This window comes from Rhinolophus ferrumequinum, chromosome 3, assembly GCF_004115265.2.
Source record: "Rhinolophus ferrumequinum isolate MPI-CBG mRhiFer1 chromosome 3, mRhiFer1_v1.p, whole genome shotgun sequence".
Taxonomy (NCBI): Eukaryota; Metazoa; Chordata; class Mammalia; order Chiroptera; family Rhinolophidae; genus Rhinolophus; species Rhinolophus ferrumequinum.
In genome coordinates this window covers 5,452,517-5,472,824 of record NC_046286.1, presented here as the reverse complement: position 1 = coordinate 5,472,824, position 20,308 = coordinate 5,452,517, and the positions used below count along the sequence as shown (strand labels likewise).

General features: G+C 51.1%; 2 protein-coding genes across 3 annotated transcripts; both read right to left on the bottom strand.

Annotated features, from left to right (window-relative positions):
* Positions 1–852: 852 nt before the first annotated feature.
* RPL10A (ribosomal protein L10a) lies at positions 853–3,315 on the bottom strand. Of its 2 annotated transcripts, none has more exons than XM_033103599.1 (6): positions 3,220–3,315; positions 2,824–2,898; positions 2,660–2,740; positions 2,158–2,306; positions 1,314–1,486; positions 853–1,054 (listed from the first exon to the last, which is right to left on the bottom strand). In XM_033103599.1, exons 1-6 carry the CDS (start codon positions 3,222–3,224, stop codon positions 884–886), a joined length of 654 nt encoding a protein of 217 aa, XP_032959490.1. In that variant the 5' UTR covers positions 3,225–3,315; the 3' UTR covers positions 853–883. The 2 variants fall into 2 exon arrangements, with proteins under 2 accessions (XP_032959490.1, XP_032959491.1); XM_033103600.1 differs by having other exon boundaries at positions 2,824–2,895; positions 3,220–3,283.
* Positions 3,316–4,389: 1,074 nt separating this feature from the next.
* Positions 4,390–13,358, bottom strand: FANCE (FA complementation group E). Its single transcript, XM_033094215.1, has 10 exons — positions 12,915–13,358; positions 11,092–11,707; positions 10,494–10,538; positions 10,123–10,191; positions 9,695–9,838; positions 9,169–9,292; positions 8,912–8,990; positions 7,619–7,685; positions 6,452–6,577; positions 4,390–4,945 (listed from the first exon to the last, which is right to left on the bottom strand). The coding sequence occupies exons 1-10, from the start codon at positions 13,160–13,162 to the stop codon at positions 4,844–4,846; spliced, it is 1,620 nt and encodes a 539-aa protein (XP_032950106.1). The 5' UTR covers positions 13,163–13,358; the 3' UTR covers positions 4,390–4,843.
* Positions 13,359–20,308: the final 6,950 nt, after the last annotated feature.

The following is a 20,308-nucleotide window of genomic DNA, read 5'->3' as shown; positions in this document are numbered from 1 at the left end:
AGGTACAACATTTTCATTTATGTTTTGAATTAGCCTTTCAGCTCTTTAAAAAACCATAGGGATGAACTGTTTCCTTTATTTACCAAAGTTAAAGGAAGCAGATGCCAGACAAAGGTTTAATCACAGGTTATGTTCCCCTTTACCAAAAGCCACCTTTGTAGTGCCTAGCACTGGAGGCAAAAACTACAACAGGGAAATCCTCAGGTCGGGGACAGCCTGCTGGGACGGTGAGGGGGAGGGCACAAAGGACCTGGACATTTCCAGCCTGATTCCACCCATTTGCTCCCCTACATTACAACATTGCACAGATCTACTTGTATTTTTCTGAACGTATTACCCAGTAAATACTACCCTGAACATATTCAATTTGGGGTCAGGCAAGCAAATATTGGACCAATTTCTCAAGGTTTGTGGACCACTCCCATCAGAAGCCCCTAAGTACCCAAACTCCATTTGTAATAATTCTGTGATCCCTACAGACCAAGGACCCAAATGCATGATTTAGATTGGAAAAAACATAGCCCACCCACATCAAGAATGCCCAATGTCGAGGGAAGTAACGTTAGGGCTCTATTAAGCATGCTGCCAAGGGCTGAGTCAATGTTCTTCACATGCAACTAACTCGTCACTAGTACGTGGCAGGCATCCTCACCCTCATCTGCCCCTCCCGTGGTTATTCGGAAAGCCTCCGTCCCGGTTAGCAGCCCTTCCATCACCTTATAAATACGAGATTGCAGTAAGAATGCCTCTCCTGGTTTGCAGTACGAATGACATGACTGCCTGTCACTATGCTGAGGCATGCAATGTCAGCTCACAAAGCACCTCCCTCCCCCAGTCACAGGCAGACAGGTATCGGTAGCACTAAGGTTTATTAAGCTCTGCCTTAGTACAGGCGCTGGGGCTTTCCCATGGTGCTCTTGATATATAAAGCCCGGACGTTCTGCCAGTTCTTTTTGAGCAATGACACCAGGAAATTGACAGCTAAGTGGATGTTGTACACAAGCTCATCATCTGTCATTTTCACGTGGCCAACGGCCACTGCCAGACAAAGCACCTGTGGGGAAAGGAAGGCCATTATCAGGTTGGTGGCTGGATGGAATAGAACATGGAAAGAGTGGGCTCATCTGCAAGGCAGACCGCCCATCCCTCCCTTTGTGTGACCTAATGAGCCGTGCTTTGGCCCCAGGCCGGGAAGACGGAGCTACGGTACCCACAGAAATGCAAACCAGGGCTCCCATTTAGAGAAAGTGCGTAAACTTCTGGGCCCTGCCACCATTACCATGACTTAACCCGTGCAACCAACCAGACCTTACCTTCTTCATCTGGAACTTGATGGTGGATTTCACTTCATCGACTTTGGCCACCATGTTCTCATTGTGGGTCAGCAAGGAAGGGAACTTGCCAGCCTTATTCAGGCCTGGGCCCAGGATTCGCGGGATCTGCTTGATCAGAGACTCTGAAGCCAAAAAGGCATCATACTTCTTGGCTGGTAAAGAAAGTAAGCCATTGGGTGCGGGTGCTTAGGTCCCTGAAAGGCAGACTTGCAAACAGGGCTCTGTGAACCAATCACAGAAGTAACCTCTAACCAGCACTCTACCTCTCTCGAGGTACCAAGTCTTTTTAACACTCTGCATTCCAGTTTGATCAGCTCCATCCTCTGGACTTTTACTGGTGCAACATTCACATGAAGCCTGGTATCAGCATCGGCTGACCACAATCCAGGTTGCAATGGAAAATGCACGCCTTGGTTACGAATGCCTGGGTTCAAATTCTGCCTTCCTACCCTCCAGCTACTTGACAACTGTTGCATCTGTTTCCTATCTGTAAAATGCTTAGGCCACGTAAATTAAAAAAATTAAATTGGAGAGTGAAATCAAATTCACAACACACCAATCGACTTGTCAACTTAACGCATCTCATCTATTTATAAAGAACTACTATCTAGCCTCTTTCCCTTATAAAACACTCAGAGCAAATATAAGAATCTTAATTAAGACTAAAAAAATAGCATTCAAATTAACCAACCACAGCAGATCCTTTTGGTCACGATTGTACCTCCTTCATCATTTTAAAATCCCAATAACAGAAATACCACTCATGAACACTGTCCGCCCCCACCCCACCCCACCCCAATACAACACCACACCAGCCACTCACCCAGCTTCTTGACCAGTTTCTTATTCTTGTTGAGTTTCTTCAGCGCTTCAATGTCCATGTGGGGGATATCCACAGCCTTGGCCTCGTCACAGTGCTGCTGGTCCCCCAGAACACAGACGGAGAACTTGGGGCGGGGAGTGGATTTAAGCCTGCGTTTTGGGGACAGAACAGGTCATGCCCAACCCTGGATGTGAAGGGCAGGTGAACGGGTCTGGGTCCGCTGCAGTCAGAGCCTTACCCAGAGTGTCCACATTCACCAACAGCTAGTCTGGCTTCTCAAACTAGCCGGCGGGCTCGGCCAAGGCCTCCCCACGCCTCCCCTCTTGTTTTAAGACCCAGGGTGGGGGTCCGTCCAGCCGCGCCTGCCCAGTGCAAGGGGTCTGAACTACCCGGGCACTTCAGTGCTGCACATGCCTGCCCACCTCGGGCTCAACAGGAGCCTCAAGGGCGGAGCCGGGCACGGGGGGCACTGAGGGCTGGGTGGGGTCAGAACGGTGCCAACCTGACGGTGCCCGAGAAGCGCTTGTCCTTCTGAGGGTCATAGTTCTTCAAGCTGATCTGCAGCTCCACCGTCTCCAAAAACCTGAGAGACAGCAACGAGTTCACCAGCCGCCCGCGGCTGCCCAAACGCCCTGCGCCCGTCCTCCCGCCGAGGCCCGTTCTTACTTCCGGCGCTTGCGCTGGTTTCCGTGCAGGACTTCCCGCACCGCTTCATACAGGGTGTCGCGGGAGACTTTGCTGCTGTGAGAAAGAAGCAACACGAGCGCTCAGGGGCCGGGCGCCCAAGCCGTCAGAAGCCTCAGGCTGAGACGAGGATTCCGGACGCCAAGTCAGGAAAGTTGGGTCAGAGAACCAGACGCAGGCCCCGGTGAAGAGGGACTCTCCTGGCGGCCTGGCGTGGCTCGTGAACTCGAACGCGGGGCCCGCAGGCCGACGGCCCGCAAGAAATGACTAACAGCGAAGCAAGGGCAAGGACCCCCGATTCCGTCCATAGGGTCTCCGTTCCCACCCGGGCGCCCCGAGATGCGGATGAGTACAGATAGAAGCCTAAGTACCACGCACCTCATGTTGCCTCGCGCCGCAAACACCGGAAAAGAGACTAACGCGGCTCGCGCATGCGCTCTAATAGGGAGCTTGTTCTCGCGAGAGATGCCTTGTTCCTGTGGTTTCCCTGCTGAGCGCGGTCGATCGCTCAATCCCGGGGAGCGCCGCCGTGTGTGACCGCTGGAGGGCGTTGCCGTGCGTGGCACCGCTCGACCAGCGCCCGGACGCCCTGAGATGCTGCAGTTCAAGACGCCCCGTGGCACCCTGAAAATATCCCCTTTAGCGCCAGCTGCTGCCAGGACCTTAGGGAAGATGCTAAGTCCAGGGCTTGAGCTTCAGAAGTCACACATACTGGGCACCGCACAATGATGGCCGCTGAGAGTGTACAATTCCTGCATGTTTGTCCCTCAGACCTCCTCTGCCCACTTCTTCTTGCCTTCCTCCCACCTGCCTCAGTTCTCACACGCAGGCTTTACTCCTGACCTCTCCCCCTCCTCGTCTTGTTCTAATGGGGGCTCACGGCTTCCGAGGAAGTTATGAGAAGGAAAACAGGCACAACTTCCAGTAAGACATTACTGAACTTCCTGCTTCCTGAAATATCAAGATCAATCAAGTTCTGTTCTTGGCTCCTCAAAGCCTGCAATGGGGAAGAGCTGGGAAGGTACTGTGATGAACTTTCACCTGGAAGTTGAGTCAATAACATGTACCTGTTAAGTATTCGTTATGAACAAGGCGCCTAGCTAGGTGCTATGGGAGTGAAAGATGTAAAACAGACGTGCCCACAGTACTGCACACCCTGTCTGCTAACAGGCTGCATCCTCTTCTGTCCACAGTAACCCCAGCAGCTCTCCCCTTCCTACATACTCCCATGTCTTCTGCCCAAAAGCCTTCCCCAACTCTAGAATGCGTCATTCCCCCCTTCAAGTCACTCCCCCAGTGGTCCGCTGCCCACCGCACCTACTCAACAGACAGCTGCTAGGCTGGCATGGGTGGTATCACATTATCTGGCCCATAACATGAATGAATCAACTTCAGAACCTTACCACCTTCCCCTCACAGAACATTTCACGGGAAAAAGATGCCCCTTCTCACTGAGCAGGGTGGAGTGGGGGAGAGTTGGTTTTGAACAAATACCCAGAGTGAACAGGAAAACAGGCACAACTTCCAGTAAGACATTACTGAACTTCCTGCTTTTTATTAGATACAATCGATAAATTATTATTCAAGTCAGAAACAAGAACACAGATTGTAACATACATTCAAGCACAAGAGATTTGTGCTGAGCACACAGGGCCCCCAGGGCTCCTGCAGTGTCATTTGTCTACTCTGGGTCGGCTGTGACCCTGCAGAGGCCTATGGGAAAGCTTCTGTGCCCACAGCTGAGGTAGAAGTGACAAGGAGGGAGCCAGTGTCAGCAGCCCTTGGAAATCCAGCTGCTGCAGGCCCCTTAGCCCAGGACTCCCTGCCGGCTGGGAGGCCAAGATGGCTTCTCTGCCGCCTGAACAGGGAGGCAGTTGATCCCCGGGATGGCCAGGCTAACCTCTGCCCCCAGGCAAGGGGTCAGGGTGAGGTGCTGAGGGCAGAAGTGTTGTTCAGGAAGCTGGCGAGGGAGTGCGAGGAGGGTGGGTCCCTTGGTGGAAGGTCAGGGGGCCAGATGTCTCAGGGTGGCCTGCAGAGACTTCCTCAGGAAAGTGGTGTTGAGTGCCAGGGGGGTGGCCATGCTCAGCCTCTGGGTCTCAGTGATCTGGGGAGAAGGAAGAATCATGGCAGGACTGCAGCAGCTCATCCCTCCCCTCACCCCTCTGCCCCTGGGCTGTTCAGGAAGGAGAGAGGAATCCAGGGCACAAAGACGATGGAAGGACGTGAGGACGCCCTGAGTGATGGAACTTCAGTATTTCACTGTGGTGAAGCAAAGACTTTGGATTCAGGCGGACCTGGGGTCAAATGCTAACTGCACAACTTATTAAGTCAGCCACATTAGCAACAGTTGACAATTATTGAGGTGCTTACTATGTGGCAGCACTTTATATGCATTAGTTCGTATAATTCTCACAACCCTCCCATTTACAGATGAGGAAACTGAGGTTCAGAGACACTCCACTGCGGCTGCCACCTTCCTTCTGGGTCACACTTTTTCTGCGCTGACCGTTGTTACAAACTCCTGACGGGTCTCCGCCTTGTATCTTCACTCCCCAATCCCTACACCTTACAAAGGCCAGAGCCTTCTTTATAAAATGCAAATCTGACCACCACACTCCAGCTGAAGGCCCTGGGGTCTCATACTGGAGGCCCTTCTTCCAGGATCTACAGAGGGTCTCCAGAGGATCCAGGAGCCTCCTCATATGTGCTTATATATTCAATTTTCTAATAGGAGCTACAGCTTTCATCAGATCATCAAATGGGCCTGTGACTCCCAAGAAAAGGATAAAGAGCCAACAGCCAAGAACATCTGGCCTTCAAGATGAAGTCCAAGCTCCTCACCATAACCTACAGGGCTCTCCATAGGATGCTACCATAGCCTGGCAATATGTCCTTGGGCAAGTTACTTTAACCTCTCTGAATCTCAATTTCCTCGTCTACAAAAATGGAGCTAATAATAGTGTCTTCTCCTAGGGCTAACGTGTGGAATAAACTTGTGAGTATGTATGTAAAGGGCTTAGAACAGTGCCTGAGACGTAGCAGGGGCTATGCAAGTTTTAGCTCCGGGTATTTTAGCTCTCTAACCTCATTCCCTATCACCACTACTCTGTTTTTAGGCCCCAGCTACAATGAACTACCTGTAGATCCCCTCGGACAGTCACTACTTACACTGTTTCCTCTGCCTGGAATGCCCTTTCCTCCATCCCCACCCGTGATTACCATTCACCCTTTAAGAGCCAGGAAGCCTGTCCCAATTCCCAACCACGAACAAGGTTTAGTTGCCCCCTCTTCCTCTGCCACCAAAAGCCCTGGCTCCTACCAGATATTACAATGATCTGTTTATCATCTCTTTGCTCTTTGTAGCCCAGCGTTAGGGGAGAGGGTCAAGGACAGGGACTAGTTACGGTCACTGTTGACTCCCCAAGGTCCCACGTAGCACCTGGCCCACAGAAGTGTTGGCTGGAGGAATGAACTCCTAAGCAGTCTCACTCCCTAGGCCTGGGCTTGAACTTGTGGTTTCCCTGGCTAACATTCAGGGTTTTCTCCCCGGCAAACATCATGGCAGATTCAGAGCAGCAGGACCAGCCCTTGTAGCCCTATCAACACTCACGTTGGCCTGATACTTGGTCATCACTGTCAGCATGAGCTTGGCATAAGCCATGGACGTGGTGGCTGCCAGCCCCTCTTTACAGAGCTTGTCCATCAACACACCGAACTTCTCGGGGGTCATCTCCACCTGCACACATTGGGAGATGGGACAGTAGCACAAGAAAGGACCTTGCATTCATTTCCCAACTCCACCACTTCCTAAGTAGGTGACCTTGGGCAGATCACTTACCCAAACTAAGCCTCAGTTTCCACATCTGTAAAATGGGGCTCATAACATCTAACTCTGAAGACTGTGAAAAGGATTAAATGAGATAATGCACAGAAAGCCTGGCACGTAGTTCTCAGAAAATGGTGGTTACTGTTGCAAAGGCTCAGATTAGGACCAAGGGAGTCCAAGGATCCCTAGTCTGGTTTAGCGGTCGAAGATACACAGGACTGAGAGGTCCCAAGGAGTCCTGCTAGCAGAATAATAACAATGGCTCTTAGTAATTTAATAAACTATTATGCATCCGGCATCATTCGGAGCACTTCAGACCAATCATCCCATTTAAACCTCACCCCAGTCTTATGAAGTACGTGCTATCATCACTCCCCTTTTGTAGACGAGGAAACTGAGGCATAAGGAGGTTATGTCAAGATCTAAGTTACAAACAAAAAAGGCACAATTTTAGGTATTGACATGGGAAAATTGCCAATATACTGTTAAGTGAAAAAAGCAAAATACAGAATACTGAGCTTGGTGTTACCATCTATGTAGAAAGCAAAGGAAAAGTACATTTAAACATGTGTCCTCATAGATATAAAGCTTCTCTGGGAGGATTCCCCTGAAACTGATGAGCCCCGGGGACGGGAATCTGCATGGCTGGGGCGATATTTTTCACTAAATCCTTTTGAGCTTCCAAAATTGTGAACACATGAATGTATTACCCATGAAAACATTAATTTAGACACATACACCACCACGTTGCTCCCCAGGCCACACAGCCAGTAAGAGACAGAGGTGGGATTTACCATGCAATCAGCTCTCTGCTACCTGTCTTTCGGGCCCCGGGACACTCCCTGTCGCAGGGCACCCTGCTGTAGGCAGCTGTGCTGCATGCCTCGCCCTCACCAGTGGGACTGAACCGCCGCAGCACTCTGTCCACGCCTCCCCAACGTGCCTACTCACCTGCCGCTCCAGGAGCGACTGCAACACCAAGAACACCTCCTCCTTCCAGGGCAGCTCCAAGATCTGTCTGCAACACAGGCCCCAGTGAGTCAAGCCTGGCTTCCCACCCGAGCCTGGGTTTCTGCTGGTCCTACCCCAAGGCAGAGCAAGATCCAAACAGAGGAAGGAGTCAGAGCCCCCCTGCCGCTGGTGGCTGCCCAGTGCTGAGAAGGCCACAACCCAAGCCCCCTGGTAGCTGACAATGACGGATTTGGCAGTGAGATGTACAAAGGGCTCCTGAAAAACAACCAGGAGTTGAGAGTACATCCCGAGTACAAAAGGTAAGGGAAGAGGATGATGATAGATGAGATGACACACACGACCTGTGGAGCCCACCTCACGGTGAGGTCCACTCCAGCTGCGCTTCCTGTCCTACTGTGCAGTCCTCCGCCTGTCTGAAAAGGCAGCAGGTCACATGGACAGTGTGGCTTCTTGGATGCACAGACTTGGGTTTGATCCCAAGCTTTATCACTTGCTGGCTGTGTGACCTTTGGCCAGGTCCCTTAACCTCTCTGAGCTTTTTAAGGCTGCAGCAGCACCTACCTTGCGGGATTGCATGAAGACTAAGAGAGATAATGAATCTAAAGCACAGAGGGCTTGGTAAGTGGAGGCTGATATTTTTGAAACTAGCTCCTTCTCATATTAAACTTAGCATTTTGTAGTTCATGTTGGTGTCCAGTGGGGTCTTAACCTACTCGTTATTTCTATGTGCATCTTGACTTCCTAATTTTAATACCCAAGTTTAACACCAATTTAATAATTTTTGAGCACTTACTAGGTACCAAATATTGTGCTGATGTCTTTACATTGATTGTCACATTTAATAACTAGAAAAATCCTACAGAGTGAATATTATCCCCATTTTTCATATGAGGAAGCACAGGCTCAGAGAGATGGACTAACCTGTTTGAATTTGTCTGTCTGACTCCAGAGCCAGTGCTCTTAGCCGCTGTGCCATGTTTCAACCACACTGTGAACTACTCCAGACCCGGGACCTTCCAGCCTCTTCTCTGCATTTACTAAGGCACGTGGCACAGAAAACTGAAGTCCCGGGCTTGAGAAGGTGCATGGGATGGAATGTGCACAGGCCCAGGTGGAAAGGCACAAGCCAGGTTCTGGCAACAGTGAGAGGGGCATCTTGTCTTTCGGGCACAGGGCCTGGTGCCCAGCCGCCTCCAACTCCAGAATGCCAGGAGCAGGCTTGGCCAGAGGGAGAAGGTGGGATGAGGACAGCAGGGAGGCCTGCACACTCACCCCAGCATTACAACCCGCATGTCTGGCTCCAGGGCCTCATCCTTCATAAGGCAACACAGTAACTCTGTTTGAGCTGGACCTGGGTGGGGGACAGCAGAGGAGAGAAGGCTGGGAAAATGGCAGGAGAGGACAGGACTAGCAGGGAGCAGAAAGCTCAGCTCATTCTAGGGGCATCGTCAGGGAAGCAAAAGACTTTACTCATTGGATACCCAACTCCTGCCAGGGCCACCCTGGCTGAAGGCTGGTTCCAGAATTACCGATTTCTGGGGCCCGGAGCACGGGGCCAAGGAGGGCTCTGCAGACGGGGTAGGTATACTTGGCACAGAAGGAAGTCAGGGCAATCCTGAGCAGACGGGAGGCGGAGGAAGTCAGGGAGAGAATCTACAGCCAATGGGAAGGAAAATACTATTTAAGGCATTTCTTCTTCCTTTCAATAAATGTTTATCAGACATGTTTTTCAGATGGTGATACATGTTACAGAGGAGAAAAAAAGGTCTTTTATCTAGGACTCCCATGGACCCAACACTGGAAAAGACACATAATTCCCTTCCCCTGATCCCAAATCCCTTCAGCTTCTGGAATGGTCTGAGGCCCAAGAAGGAGGAATTAGATGCCAGGTGGATAGAAAGCCTAGGGGTCCATGCTCTTCCCTTGCCCCAGGCTGCCGGGACAGGCCAGCTGCCTGCAAGGCTGGGAACCCCCTCTCCCAGCACCACCCTCTCAGGGCTCACACTCCCCCCCCACATTGTGCCTGGCAGTCTGACGGTATCCCAATGCACCTACTCGTCCAAGAAAGAGGCTTGTGGCCAGCACAGTAGCATTGCTGAGGCTAAGATCTGGTGAAAGGGACAGCAGCCAGGTGCAGACCTGCAGGAGACCTGCGTCCGAGAGCTGGGGCAGCTGCAGCTGGGCACACAGCAGGTTCACCTGCCGAGTAAGGGGGAGGACACAGGGACACTCAGTCTGTCTCTGCTAAGCTGTCTCAAGCCAACTGGGCAGCAGAAGGTGTCGGGCAAGAATACTCCAGGGTAAGGTAAGGCTGGGAGAGCTACCCTCCTGGGAGGAGCTAAGGGCTAAAAGAAACTACTCAGGGTGACCCCTGCCAGAGACCAAAATACCCAACAGAATCCCCTCCCCAAATTTCCACATGGGCAGAGAAACAAAGTTAAATGGAAAAAGGCCTCAGGGTCAAGCAGTCTTTCTACACTCACCTGGCTGGGGCTGCATTCGTGGAGAAGCTGCAGCTCAGCTGGGGCGGTGTCCTCCAACCCCTCCAACCTCTGGGAAGGCAAATCCCAAGTTAGGGCTGGCAGAGTGCTTGGTGACAAGTCACTGAGGCCACGCCTTCCACTACAGTGGGTGGCAGAGGACCCCGGAAGACGCTATCAGGGGACACGAACTTGTCTGGGGTTAGACGATGTTATCTGTACTTGGGCGAAGGAAAGCCCTGCAGTGACTATCTTTAGACCTTCACCCCACCCTCGCACCCCCAAACAGCCTGTGCCTCACTGCACTGGGGCTTCCCTGGGCAGGGCTGAGGTCCAGGCAGAAGGTGGAAGAAAGGCAGAGTAGCGCCGGTCACCTCCCCGCAGGTCTTGAGCAGCTGCTGCAGCCTGGGAACCTGGTCCTGCAGAGAAGAGCCCAGTCACAGCCCAGCCCCTCCCTGCACAGCACGGCCCCCAGCCCAGTCCTGGCTCCCTGTCCTGGGAAGGCCCCAGCTCAGTGGGAGCCTGTGGGCAAAGATGCTTCAAGAGAGCCAAGACCGTGAAGCCTACACCTTGCAAAGTGCTTAAGAACTCCCAGTAGCCAAGGGTCGTGCAAATCCAGCTGTCTAGACTAGCCTGTCTTCTGTCTGCATCACCCTAATTGGGGTAGGCCCAGGCCTTGTGCTGGGAGGGCAGGCTGGATGCTGGCACGATTCCCCCCACCGCCACAGGAGGGGTGGCAGAGGTGGCTCTGACGCCTGTCCTCCTGCCTGGCACCCTTTAACCTCATGTTATAGATAATTAGGCCAAGCGTTTCCTACCTCCAGGAACTCCCTTACCTCAAGCCCACCTTCCTTCCCCTTGCTCCATGGACTAGTCATCCCAACTGGGAAAGAGCGTCCCCACCGGCTTCCGCCCTGGATAAGCCCCCACTCCTGAAGGATCACTCTAAACTCAGCCTCCTCACCCCAGTACCTGGAGACCTTTGGGCAACTCCAAACTCTCAGCTGAGCCCTTGGCGTCGTCTAGGCTCTCACTGGCCTTCCTGGGCTCAGCCCTCAAGACAGGCTGGTTCTTAATGGGCGATGCGCCTCTTCCATCTGCCAGGGATTCCAAAGGTTCATGTCCAGCGCTCTCCTCATGACCTTCCTCTTCTTCTCTCCTCAAACACCGGACCCTTTTGGGGGCCCTCTCCCCTTCAGGACCGGCAGGCTCTTCCTCTGGCTCCTTTCTCCGTTTCCCAGGCCGCTGGGGGTCCTTGTTCTCCTCTTGTTCCTCTTTGGGGTCTGGAGACTGGGGCAACTTCAGCCTCCTGCCCCCCGGGCCCAGCTGCCTACACAGGTCTCGGAGCTGTCTCTGGCACCTTTCAGACAGTGGGGACGCTCCCTCCATGGAGACCCCAGTGCTCACATCCCTTCGCAGTAACTCCCCCAGGGCTTGGAGCCAGGTATCAGCTTCAGGGCTTGAGTCCTGCTGTGCAATCTGCAGCACAGGGAGGAGCCTGCTTTCAGGCAGTGATGGCCTAACAGCCATCAACAGGGACATCAGGTTCCTCTGGCATAACCGGGGCAATCGCAGCAGCAATGGTTTCCTGGGTGGCAGAGGGAGGGCAAGCAGTTAAGAGAGTCTAGCTGAAAGCAACACAGGGCAGGCTGGGTAGAACTAAAAGCTGCATGGCAATGGACAGACAGAGGGCTGGGAGGCAGTGCCTGCGGGTCAATGTGGATGGACGGGGACAGCACAAGAGTCATTCAACAAGTGTTCACTGTCTAGTCTACACTGGGACCTATGGTTTGACATCTATTTCAGCTCAAAAACTCACACTGAAACCTACTCTGTAATAGATCCATGCTCATTTTACATAAAAAAGAAAAGTTTTCCCAAACTTCTATTTCTACTTATCTAAAACACAAGAAAGTATGACAATTTTTAAATATGGATTGGCCCTCCATGTTCCGGTCTCCAGCCTAATTCTGAGGCAGGAGGGGTATCTAAGAAGAATGAAAGGCCCTCTCTTCTGACCCCTAGAGACTGAAGGCGGCACCTCGCTCACTTTTTTTACTTTGTATATTTTAATTAACTATGATAGTTAAGTGCATTTATACAGTATTATCTTTTTTAACGAAACGGAACCCTCACAAAATGGACACGACTTATAAGGACACCTTAAAAGAAACTGAATACCAATAACAGAAGCCCCACCAAATAAGAAAATGGCAGAGCCGACACGTGTGCTCCGGTAGGAATTGTCAGCTACATAAAGAGGCAAAAGTTCAAAGTCACCATAAAGACTAGAAATCAAGAACACCACTTAAGGAGTGATCGTGCCCTAAAATGTGTATTATGCTTTGAAAATTAATATAAAGCCACCACAACCAGATGCTTGTCATTTATCCCATTTTAAATTTCAATTTCTGTATACTTTATTATGTACGTATTTTAACATACGTGTCTACTTTATACGTAAGTATATCTATACTGGAGGTACAAGTTCGGTTTTTTTAAGAGATGGAATATGCGCTCAAAATAGATTTGAGTCCACTGTCATTCATTCACACCGAAAAGAAGGCGTGCCTTAGGTCTGGGTGCACGGCACTGGCTGGCACACAGGAGGTACTCAATGAAGGTCTGCTGGATGCCTCTCGGCACAGGGTGCGCGGCAGGGACCCCTGGCTGTGGGGTCCTCTCAGTGTCTCGGTCTTCCCTAGAAAACGGGGGTAGCGCCAGCGCCTGCCTCACAGGACGGTGGATGAAAGGCGGCGCCCCAGGCTCCGCCAGCCGCCGGGCAGAGGACTTACAGCTGCAGCCGACAGTCCGGGCCCTCCACGACGGGCTCCTCCCGGCACAGAGCCTCGAGGACGCGGTCCCAGCAGAAGGGCTCCCCGCCGCGGCTGCCCAGCGTCCGCAGCACCCCGAGGCCGCGCCGCGCCCCGTCCGGCCCCGCCTGCAGCGCCTGCAGCAGGAGGCGCGCGGGGGCCTCCAGCTGCGCCCAGGGCGCGGGGTCCGCGCTCTCAGCCTGAGAGGGCGCAGCCTCTGGGGCTGCCATGCCCACGGCCCGCGTGGCGCTCCCGCTCTGGTTCTGAGCCTCAGCTCCAAGGCCTGGGGAAAGGGAGGACGCCAGGACTAGCCCGGACGCGGCGGCGGGCACCCTCCGGCGGCCGCCACGTTCCCTCCTCAGCGCTCGAGGTGCGCGGGGAACCCAGCAGCCCGCGAGAAACGCGCGAGCGGCCGCGCGCCGGACGTGGGGAGGGGCGCGAGGGCAGGCCGGAAGGGGCGGGGCCAGAGATGGTCCCCGCAGGAGAGGACGGAGAAAAGACTAGGCGGGTACCCTAGAAAGGGCGGGGCCACAACGAGCGGGTTGGTTTGTGGGCGGGGTCATACCAGAGAGGGTGGGTGGGGCGGGGCTTGATGGTGGGGCGAGTCCTCAGCCGCTGCCCCTAACCTTCCTCCACTGCTCTCTGAAGTAGGACTGGGAGTGCACAGTAGATGGGATCTAAGCATCACTGAATTTTAGCTGATGCCCATGTTGCTTGTAGATCATGGGCTTTGCTATAGGATTTGATCACAATTTACCACCCCACCATAACATCACCTCTTTCACAGGCCATCAACCGCCATCATGAGGGTTGCAGTCCTCCCCAGAAATATTTTATGCACAAATATCCTTGAGAATGGAGTCGCAGTAAAATCTAATGCCATCTATATGGTTAAATACCTTATTTGAACTTCTTCCCAAAGACCAAGAAGCAGCCTTGCTCTGGTTGTTTTTAAGGGGCCAGAGTGGCTCCACCTTCCAGCATTTCAGCTGAAGGAAATCTGCTGGAGGAGACAGGCTTCCAGCCAAGGGAGATGAGGTGCAATATTGTGATTTATAAGAAATATATGTTTGTATTCATTCAGGTGACTGGAATACATTTGTCAGATGTATTTGGTCTTCCTCCACAGTTCCTGGCTTATGGCTCCCAAACCCCTTTCCTGAACAAGAGCAACAGTGGAATCGCTTGTTATGTTCATGAGGTGACTTTTGGACCCCGCCCAAGGGTCTGGTTCCCAATAGGAGCCAATCATGTGGTTAGATAAAATTTCAGTCCCACCTGATTCCCCAGGAGGGAAGAGGGGGGAGTTGAGGTTGAATCAATCACCAATGGCAAATGACTCAGTCAATCATGATTACCTAATGAAACCTCTATAAAAGTCCCAAAAAAGATTCCTTGGCCTTTTTCAGAGAGCTTCCACGTTGGGGAAGCAGAACACTTCCATCTACCTTGATGGACCCCAAACTCCACAAAGACAGAAGTTCCTTCATTCAAGACCTTGTTCCATGTATCTCTTCACCTGTTGATTTATATTCTTTAATATCCTTGGGAATAGATCGGTAATCTAGTGAGTATGAGTACACAGGTTTTCTTGAGTTCTGTGAGCTGTTCTAGCAAACTAATCAAAACCAAGGACGGGGTTGTGGGGCCCTCTGATGTGAAACCAGGGTTAGAAGCAATGAGCTTGTGAGACTGGCCTCTAAAGTTGAGGGTGATCTTGTGGGACTGAGCCCTTTATAACCTGTGGAATCTGATTCTATCTCTGGGTAGATAGCGTCAGAATTGAGTTGACTTCTCTGACACTTTGCTGTCATCCGAGAATTGCTTGTTGGTGTGGGGAAGCCTCCACGCAGAGTTGGAACTGGGTCCTGGAGGATCACTGCAAAGGACGGGACTGAAGGGAGTGGGGAGAAGAGCTCCACAGCATCCCATAAACCCTACTTTGGGTGTTAGCTTGTAATCCCCATCCTCCCAGCGTCTGCTGCCACATACACATCTGTTCATTCAATAAATCTTTCCTGAGCACCTAGGGCTGGGAATACAGGGAACAAAACAAAGACCCTGTCCTCACTGTTGCTAACACTCAAGTGAGGAGAGACAGACAACAAAATAAGTAAACAATAGGAAGTCTGATTGTGAAAGCGCTTTCAAGAATATAGCAGACAAGGGAGGGGTAATTTTTTTTTTTTTTAAATGTATACTTTTTTTTTTTTTAGATTTTATTGGGGAAGGGGAACAGGACTTTATTGGGGAACAGTGTGTACTTCCAGGCCTGTTTTTCCAAGTCAAGTTGTTGTCCTTTCAGTCTTAGTTGTGTCGGGCTCAGCTCAGCTCCAGGTCCAGTCGCCGTTGCTAGTTGCAGGGGGCATAGCCCACCATCCCTTGAGGGAGTCGAGGAATTGAACTGGCAACCTTGTGGTTGAGAGCCCACTGGCCCATGTGGGAATCGAACCGGCAGCCTTCGGAGTTAGGAGCATGGAGCTCTAACCGCCTGAGCCACCAGGCCGGCCCGGGAGGGGTAATTTTTAATAGGTGGTCAGGTAGAGAACATTTCAGGCAGAGGGAACGGCAAATGCAAAGGCCCTGGGGCAGATATGTGGCTGAACAGAGTGTACTTGCCGAGGAGAAATAGGAGATGAAATCAGAGAAATAAGCAGATCTTATGAGGCCTTCAGCTCAGAGAGAGGACCTAGCCTTTCGTTCTGAAGAGTATGGAAACCATAGGAATATTTTGAGCTGGATCTGATCTCCACTGGAGCCAAAATTTTTATTTTTTTCCAAATAATTGCAAGGGAGCTGTTGGAAAATACTAAGGAGTATTTCTTAGAGAGTGCCTGCTTCACAAAGGTCACAATAGCAAGGAGGAATTTCTTCTAGACATCTCTATCTCAGGTCAGCAATTTTAACTTCATAGGAGATGTTTTTGGTCTTCAAATCACCAGCTGTTGCGGAGGCAGGCCCTAACAAGTAGTGGGCAGAGCCAGGAATGCTAAATAGCCTTCAATGCCCTGCCCATCCTCAACTACCAGCTGTACTCTGTGGTGCCCGTAGTTCATGCCCACCAAGGTCTGCATTCTTGCCAATAGGAAGGGGAAAATTCTAAGCATGGTTCAAGAACCCTGGGGGATCCTCGATGTACTTTTCTCTTATGGGCTCCATGGCATCGTTACTATTTTCATAATACTGAGATGTTATTTGTCCTGTCCACTCATTCACTTATGAGCGTTAAGTGGAGTTTTCCAGAGGCTAAGTGATGAGTGACACTGCAACAGATAGAATGCAGAATGCACCTTTGGCTGGGGTAGGGGTGGGGCACCTGTGCGATGAACAACACTCTTCAGACACCAGCAGTGATGGCTTAGGTGCACTTTATTGGTTTTCATTCAGAATCCTTCTACAAAAGAGCAAAGTTAAAATTCAAGCCCCTAGCAAGAGGGTGAGAACACTTCCGCTTTCCCCAGAGCCCTCCACCCATCCCCATGTTCATGAGGGGGGAGGACTAGCTACTTTCACTCCCCACCAAGCCCCAAAAGGGAAAAAAACCTACCACCTAGTAAACCCTGCCCTCAGCCCCTCACCCCCCACATGTTGACCCTGATTACAAGAGGCCATGGTAAGAACTGTTGGGATCACGCAGGAGTTCTAAATCCCAGGCCAGGGCCAGGACACAATCTGTGAACACTTCGTCCTCCTGTTCTGCGCCCCCTGGCAACACTCTTGGGCCCAGCACCTGAGAGTATAAAAAAGAAGTAAGTGAAAAGCTATCCGCTTCAACCCTAGTTGTCCCAGGAACAAGGGAATCAAGGCTGACACATAAGGTCGGGAAGGTTGTACATTACACAAAGGTGCAACAGTCAAGAAGGTGCCATTAACGTCACAGGCAACATATTTTACACTTATCACAGACATTTGTTATAAACCATAATCAGCAGCCTCCCCTGCCCCATCTCCCCGCTGTTACCACTTCACTCCCAGAGGCCAGCTGCGTACTCTCAGGGCAAGGCCGGTTAGAGGTCGGGGCCTTATCCGGGAGCTGGTGCAGGTAAATGCAGTCAGACTTGAAGGGGCAGCGGCCATTGCCCCGCATGAAAAACCGGCATTGGATCTGGCTATGAAAGGGCAGGAGGAGAGAAGATCAGCTCCTTCAAGCCCTGTTGTCCCAGGAGCAAGGGCCATTCAAGGCTGACACACCAGGTTGGGTAGAAAGCACTCCGCACAAAGGCACACATTTATGCAGGCCCCACTATTTTCCAGCAGATGGCAGTCAAGTCTCAAGGGATGCCTTTCTCTAATTCTCACAGTCTCGATTTGGGCCAGCAGAACTAAGTTTCAAAAATACCACCAAAGGAGGGGTGATAGCACATAAGCCTAAAATGTGTCTCTAACCAAGTTAGAACTATGTCCTGTACTGACGGGTGGTCTCATGATTTGATAATTGCTAGTTAATGAAATTGATTAAGACGTTTCCCACTTCTGAGATTCCAAATTCACGGTGAAAGGTCAGACACAAGAGGGGTTTGTAGACCACTTGTGATATACTCCAGGAGGACCAGCTTTCTTCTTGCTGAGAAAGACAGATGAGAGGGAGAGAAGGCTAGAATGCATGTTTGTAGCCCTTTTCTTGTGTTATCACTCCACCTGGCTCTGACACACTTGAGTCTTTCCTACTTCCTGCGGTCCCAGTGTGAATGCAGGACTCCACTGACCACCCACGTTGGAAGCCTGGGAATCCCTCTGGATGGCCATCCCTTCTTCTTCTAGCGCCTACCATTTGGCCAAAGCTAGTGTCAGGACTACTCCATCCAGATAGCCTACAAACACCCCACATTCAACCTGTCCAAACCCCCCAACGGCTTCCCTCACCCAGCTCTGGTGACAGTAGCAGTCTTGTGGCCACCTGTGCTGGAAACCTAGTCATTTTCAATTTTCCTTTCAAATTCACGGTCCATTGGCCATCCAGGTCTGGCCCTCCTTCCTCTCAAGTCAGTATCCTCCCCACCATTCCTTCTAGGACGTGCTGTGAGTCGGAATGCCAGGTTCAAACCCCACTTCCTCACGGAAGTCACATAGACCATGCCTCAGTTGCTTCTTCTGCAGTGTGAGGATAGTAAGAGTCCTGACTTCCTGGAATTTATGATGTGCAAAGTCTGTCACACGTAAGAACCATTCCATTTATGTTGTCTCCTATTATACTCAGGCCTGGGTGCTCCCCTCTGGCCTAGATGACTTCTGAAGACCCCCAACCAGTACCCAAGCTGCAAGTATTTCTCCCACTTAGACCTATCTCTGCCTGGAGTGCTCTCATTTTTCTCCTGAGGAGCCCCTACTCCTCTTGAACACCAGCTCATATACTGCCCCCTCTGGGAGACTCACCCAAGTTTTTTTCTCAGTAACTGTTGATGCAGATATTACATTTCTCAGGCAAAATCCAAATGTCTTCCCAATAAGGTTGAATGTCTCACAGGTAGAGGCAAGACCTTCTTTATGTCATACTTTATCCAAATATACTTTGCATATTGCAAGTGTAATTAACCCTTTGGGAAGATGGAATTAAGAACCTGGAATTGTAGCTAATTTCAGATTTTGAATACCCTTCCCAAGAGATTAAAACCTATCCAAATTTTCCCTCTCTCCAAGGGCTGTCATTTAGTCTCCTTCCCAGAGACCTCATGTTTTCAAAGATCATCTAAACAAACAATATGTATTCATATCAATTTGCTTTCCTGCTTAAAAAAAGAATCAGAAATAAAAGCCGGGCAGGTCTTCTCATCATGCTGAAAGAACCAGAGTTGGCCTGCATGGATCCTGAGCCAGGGCAGAAGAGACACTTGGCCTTGCTCTTCTGCTGCTGTCTTAATTACGCACCATTATTTACTGGGCTTTCTGAAGTAATGGAAATAGCTCACACCCTCACCTGCTGTCTACACCACTCTGAATTTCCAGGATATGAGGGCTCCCAGGTGGGAAACCATGAGTGAGCTGGACTAGATCAGCGGCTGTCTTCCCCTCTTCCCGAACCCCAGTTTCGTTCCCCCTTATAGGCTCACCTGGTCCGGGCCTTGAAGTTCCTGATGAGTTGCTCCTTCTCAGGCCCCTTGCTCACCCAGAATTTGTGGGGGATGATGTAGCTGGAATGGACTCGGCACTGGGGACAGGCCCTGAGAGGTGAGAGAATAGTCACAAGCCCACAGGCCGGCCGGAGCCCACACCCCTGTGGGCGTTTCCTCCCTCCCGTGGGCCTCTCCATGACACTGACTTGATGACATCCAGCGGGAAGTCCTGTCGGCCCTTCCGCCAGGTGCGCAGGCAGCCCAGGCAGTGGGCGTGAATGCAGTTGGGCAGGATGCCGAAGGTCCGCTGGGCCTCTGGCTTGTCCCACACCTTCTCCATGCAGATGCCACACACAATGTCCCGACTCTCCTGCTCCCTCTGCAGCCACGGGCAGAGTCAGTGCATCTCCACACACATGCACACTGCCACCCCAAACACAGCTCCAGGGACCACAAGGCCCTCCCCCAGCAGGTCTAGGCATCCCAGAGGTCCAGCCTGCCATCCTCTGCCACTCCCCCTCCCCCATTACCTGCTGGACCTGAAGGTCCATGCTCTGAAGTGGGACCACAAGCTCCTGGACAGGATCTGACGTAGGCTGAGACTCCCGGAAGCAGCTGTGATCTCCTTCAGCGGCTGTCAGGGAAAACTGGATCTATTCATTCATTTACTCATTCATGCAGCATCTCCTGAGCGACTGCTGCAAGCAAGGCTCTGTGGGCGCACGAGGTCCTGCCCCCAAGCAGCTCAGAGTCCAGTCAGATTCTCAGCCTCTAATGCAGCTGTTTAGAACTGTGCTGTCCAATATGGCAGCCACTCGTCACATGAGGTTATTGAGCACCTGACATGAAGCTAGTGCAAACTGAGATGGGCTGTAAGCGTGATGTGCACACAAGATTTTGAAGCTTAATACCAAAAAAGACTAAAATATTTCATTAATGATTTTTTATACTGATTACATGTTGAAATAATAGCATTGATATTATTAGATATATATAACTTTGCTATATTGGGTTAAATGAAACATATCATTAAGATTAATTTAACCTGTTGCTTTCTTTTATTGTGGCTACTAGAAAATTTTAAATTACATGTGTGAATTGTAAAACGGTGTGACCACTTTGGAAAACAGTTTGGCAGGTCCTCAAAATATTAAGCATAGAGTTACCACATGCCCCAGCAATTCCACTCCTAGGTATCTACCCAAGAGAAATAAAAACTTAAGTCTACATAATAACTTGCACCTGAATGCTCATAGCAGTGTTATTAATAATAGCCCAAAAGCAAAAACAACCCAAATGTCCATCAACTGAAGAATGAATAAAACA

What these genes read in the sequence shown, in the direction of transcription:
- RPL10A (XM_033103599.1), bottom strand. An exon ending in GAAACTGGTCAAGAAGCTGG is followed by an intron (nt 1,487 to 2,157) that starts GTGAGTGGCTGG and finishes TTTCTTTACCAG; the next exon opens with CCAAGAAGTATGATGCCTTT. An exon ending in TCAAGTTCCAGATGAAGAAG is followed by an intron (nt 1,055 to 1,313) that starts GTAAGGTCTGGT and finishes CTTTCCCCACAG; the next exon opens with GTGCTTTGTCTGGCAGTGGC.
- FANCE (XM_033094215.1), bottom strand. Translation starts at nt 13,162, where the DNA reads ATGGCAGCCCCAGAGGCTGCGCCCTCTCAGGCTGAGAGCGCGGACCCC. An exon ending in AGTTGCCCAAAGGTCTCCAG is followed by an intron (nt 10,539 to 11,091) that starts GTACTGGGGTGA and finishes TCTTCTCTGCAG; the next exon opens with GACCAGGTTCCCAGGCTGCA. An exon ending in CAAGCCTCTTTCTTGGACGA is followed by an intron (nt 9,293 to 9,694) that starts GTAGGTGCATTG and finishes CATTGGCTGTAG; the next exon opens with ATTCTCTCCCTGACTTCCTC.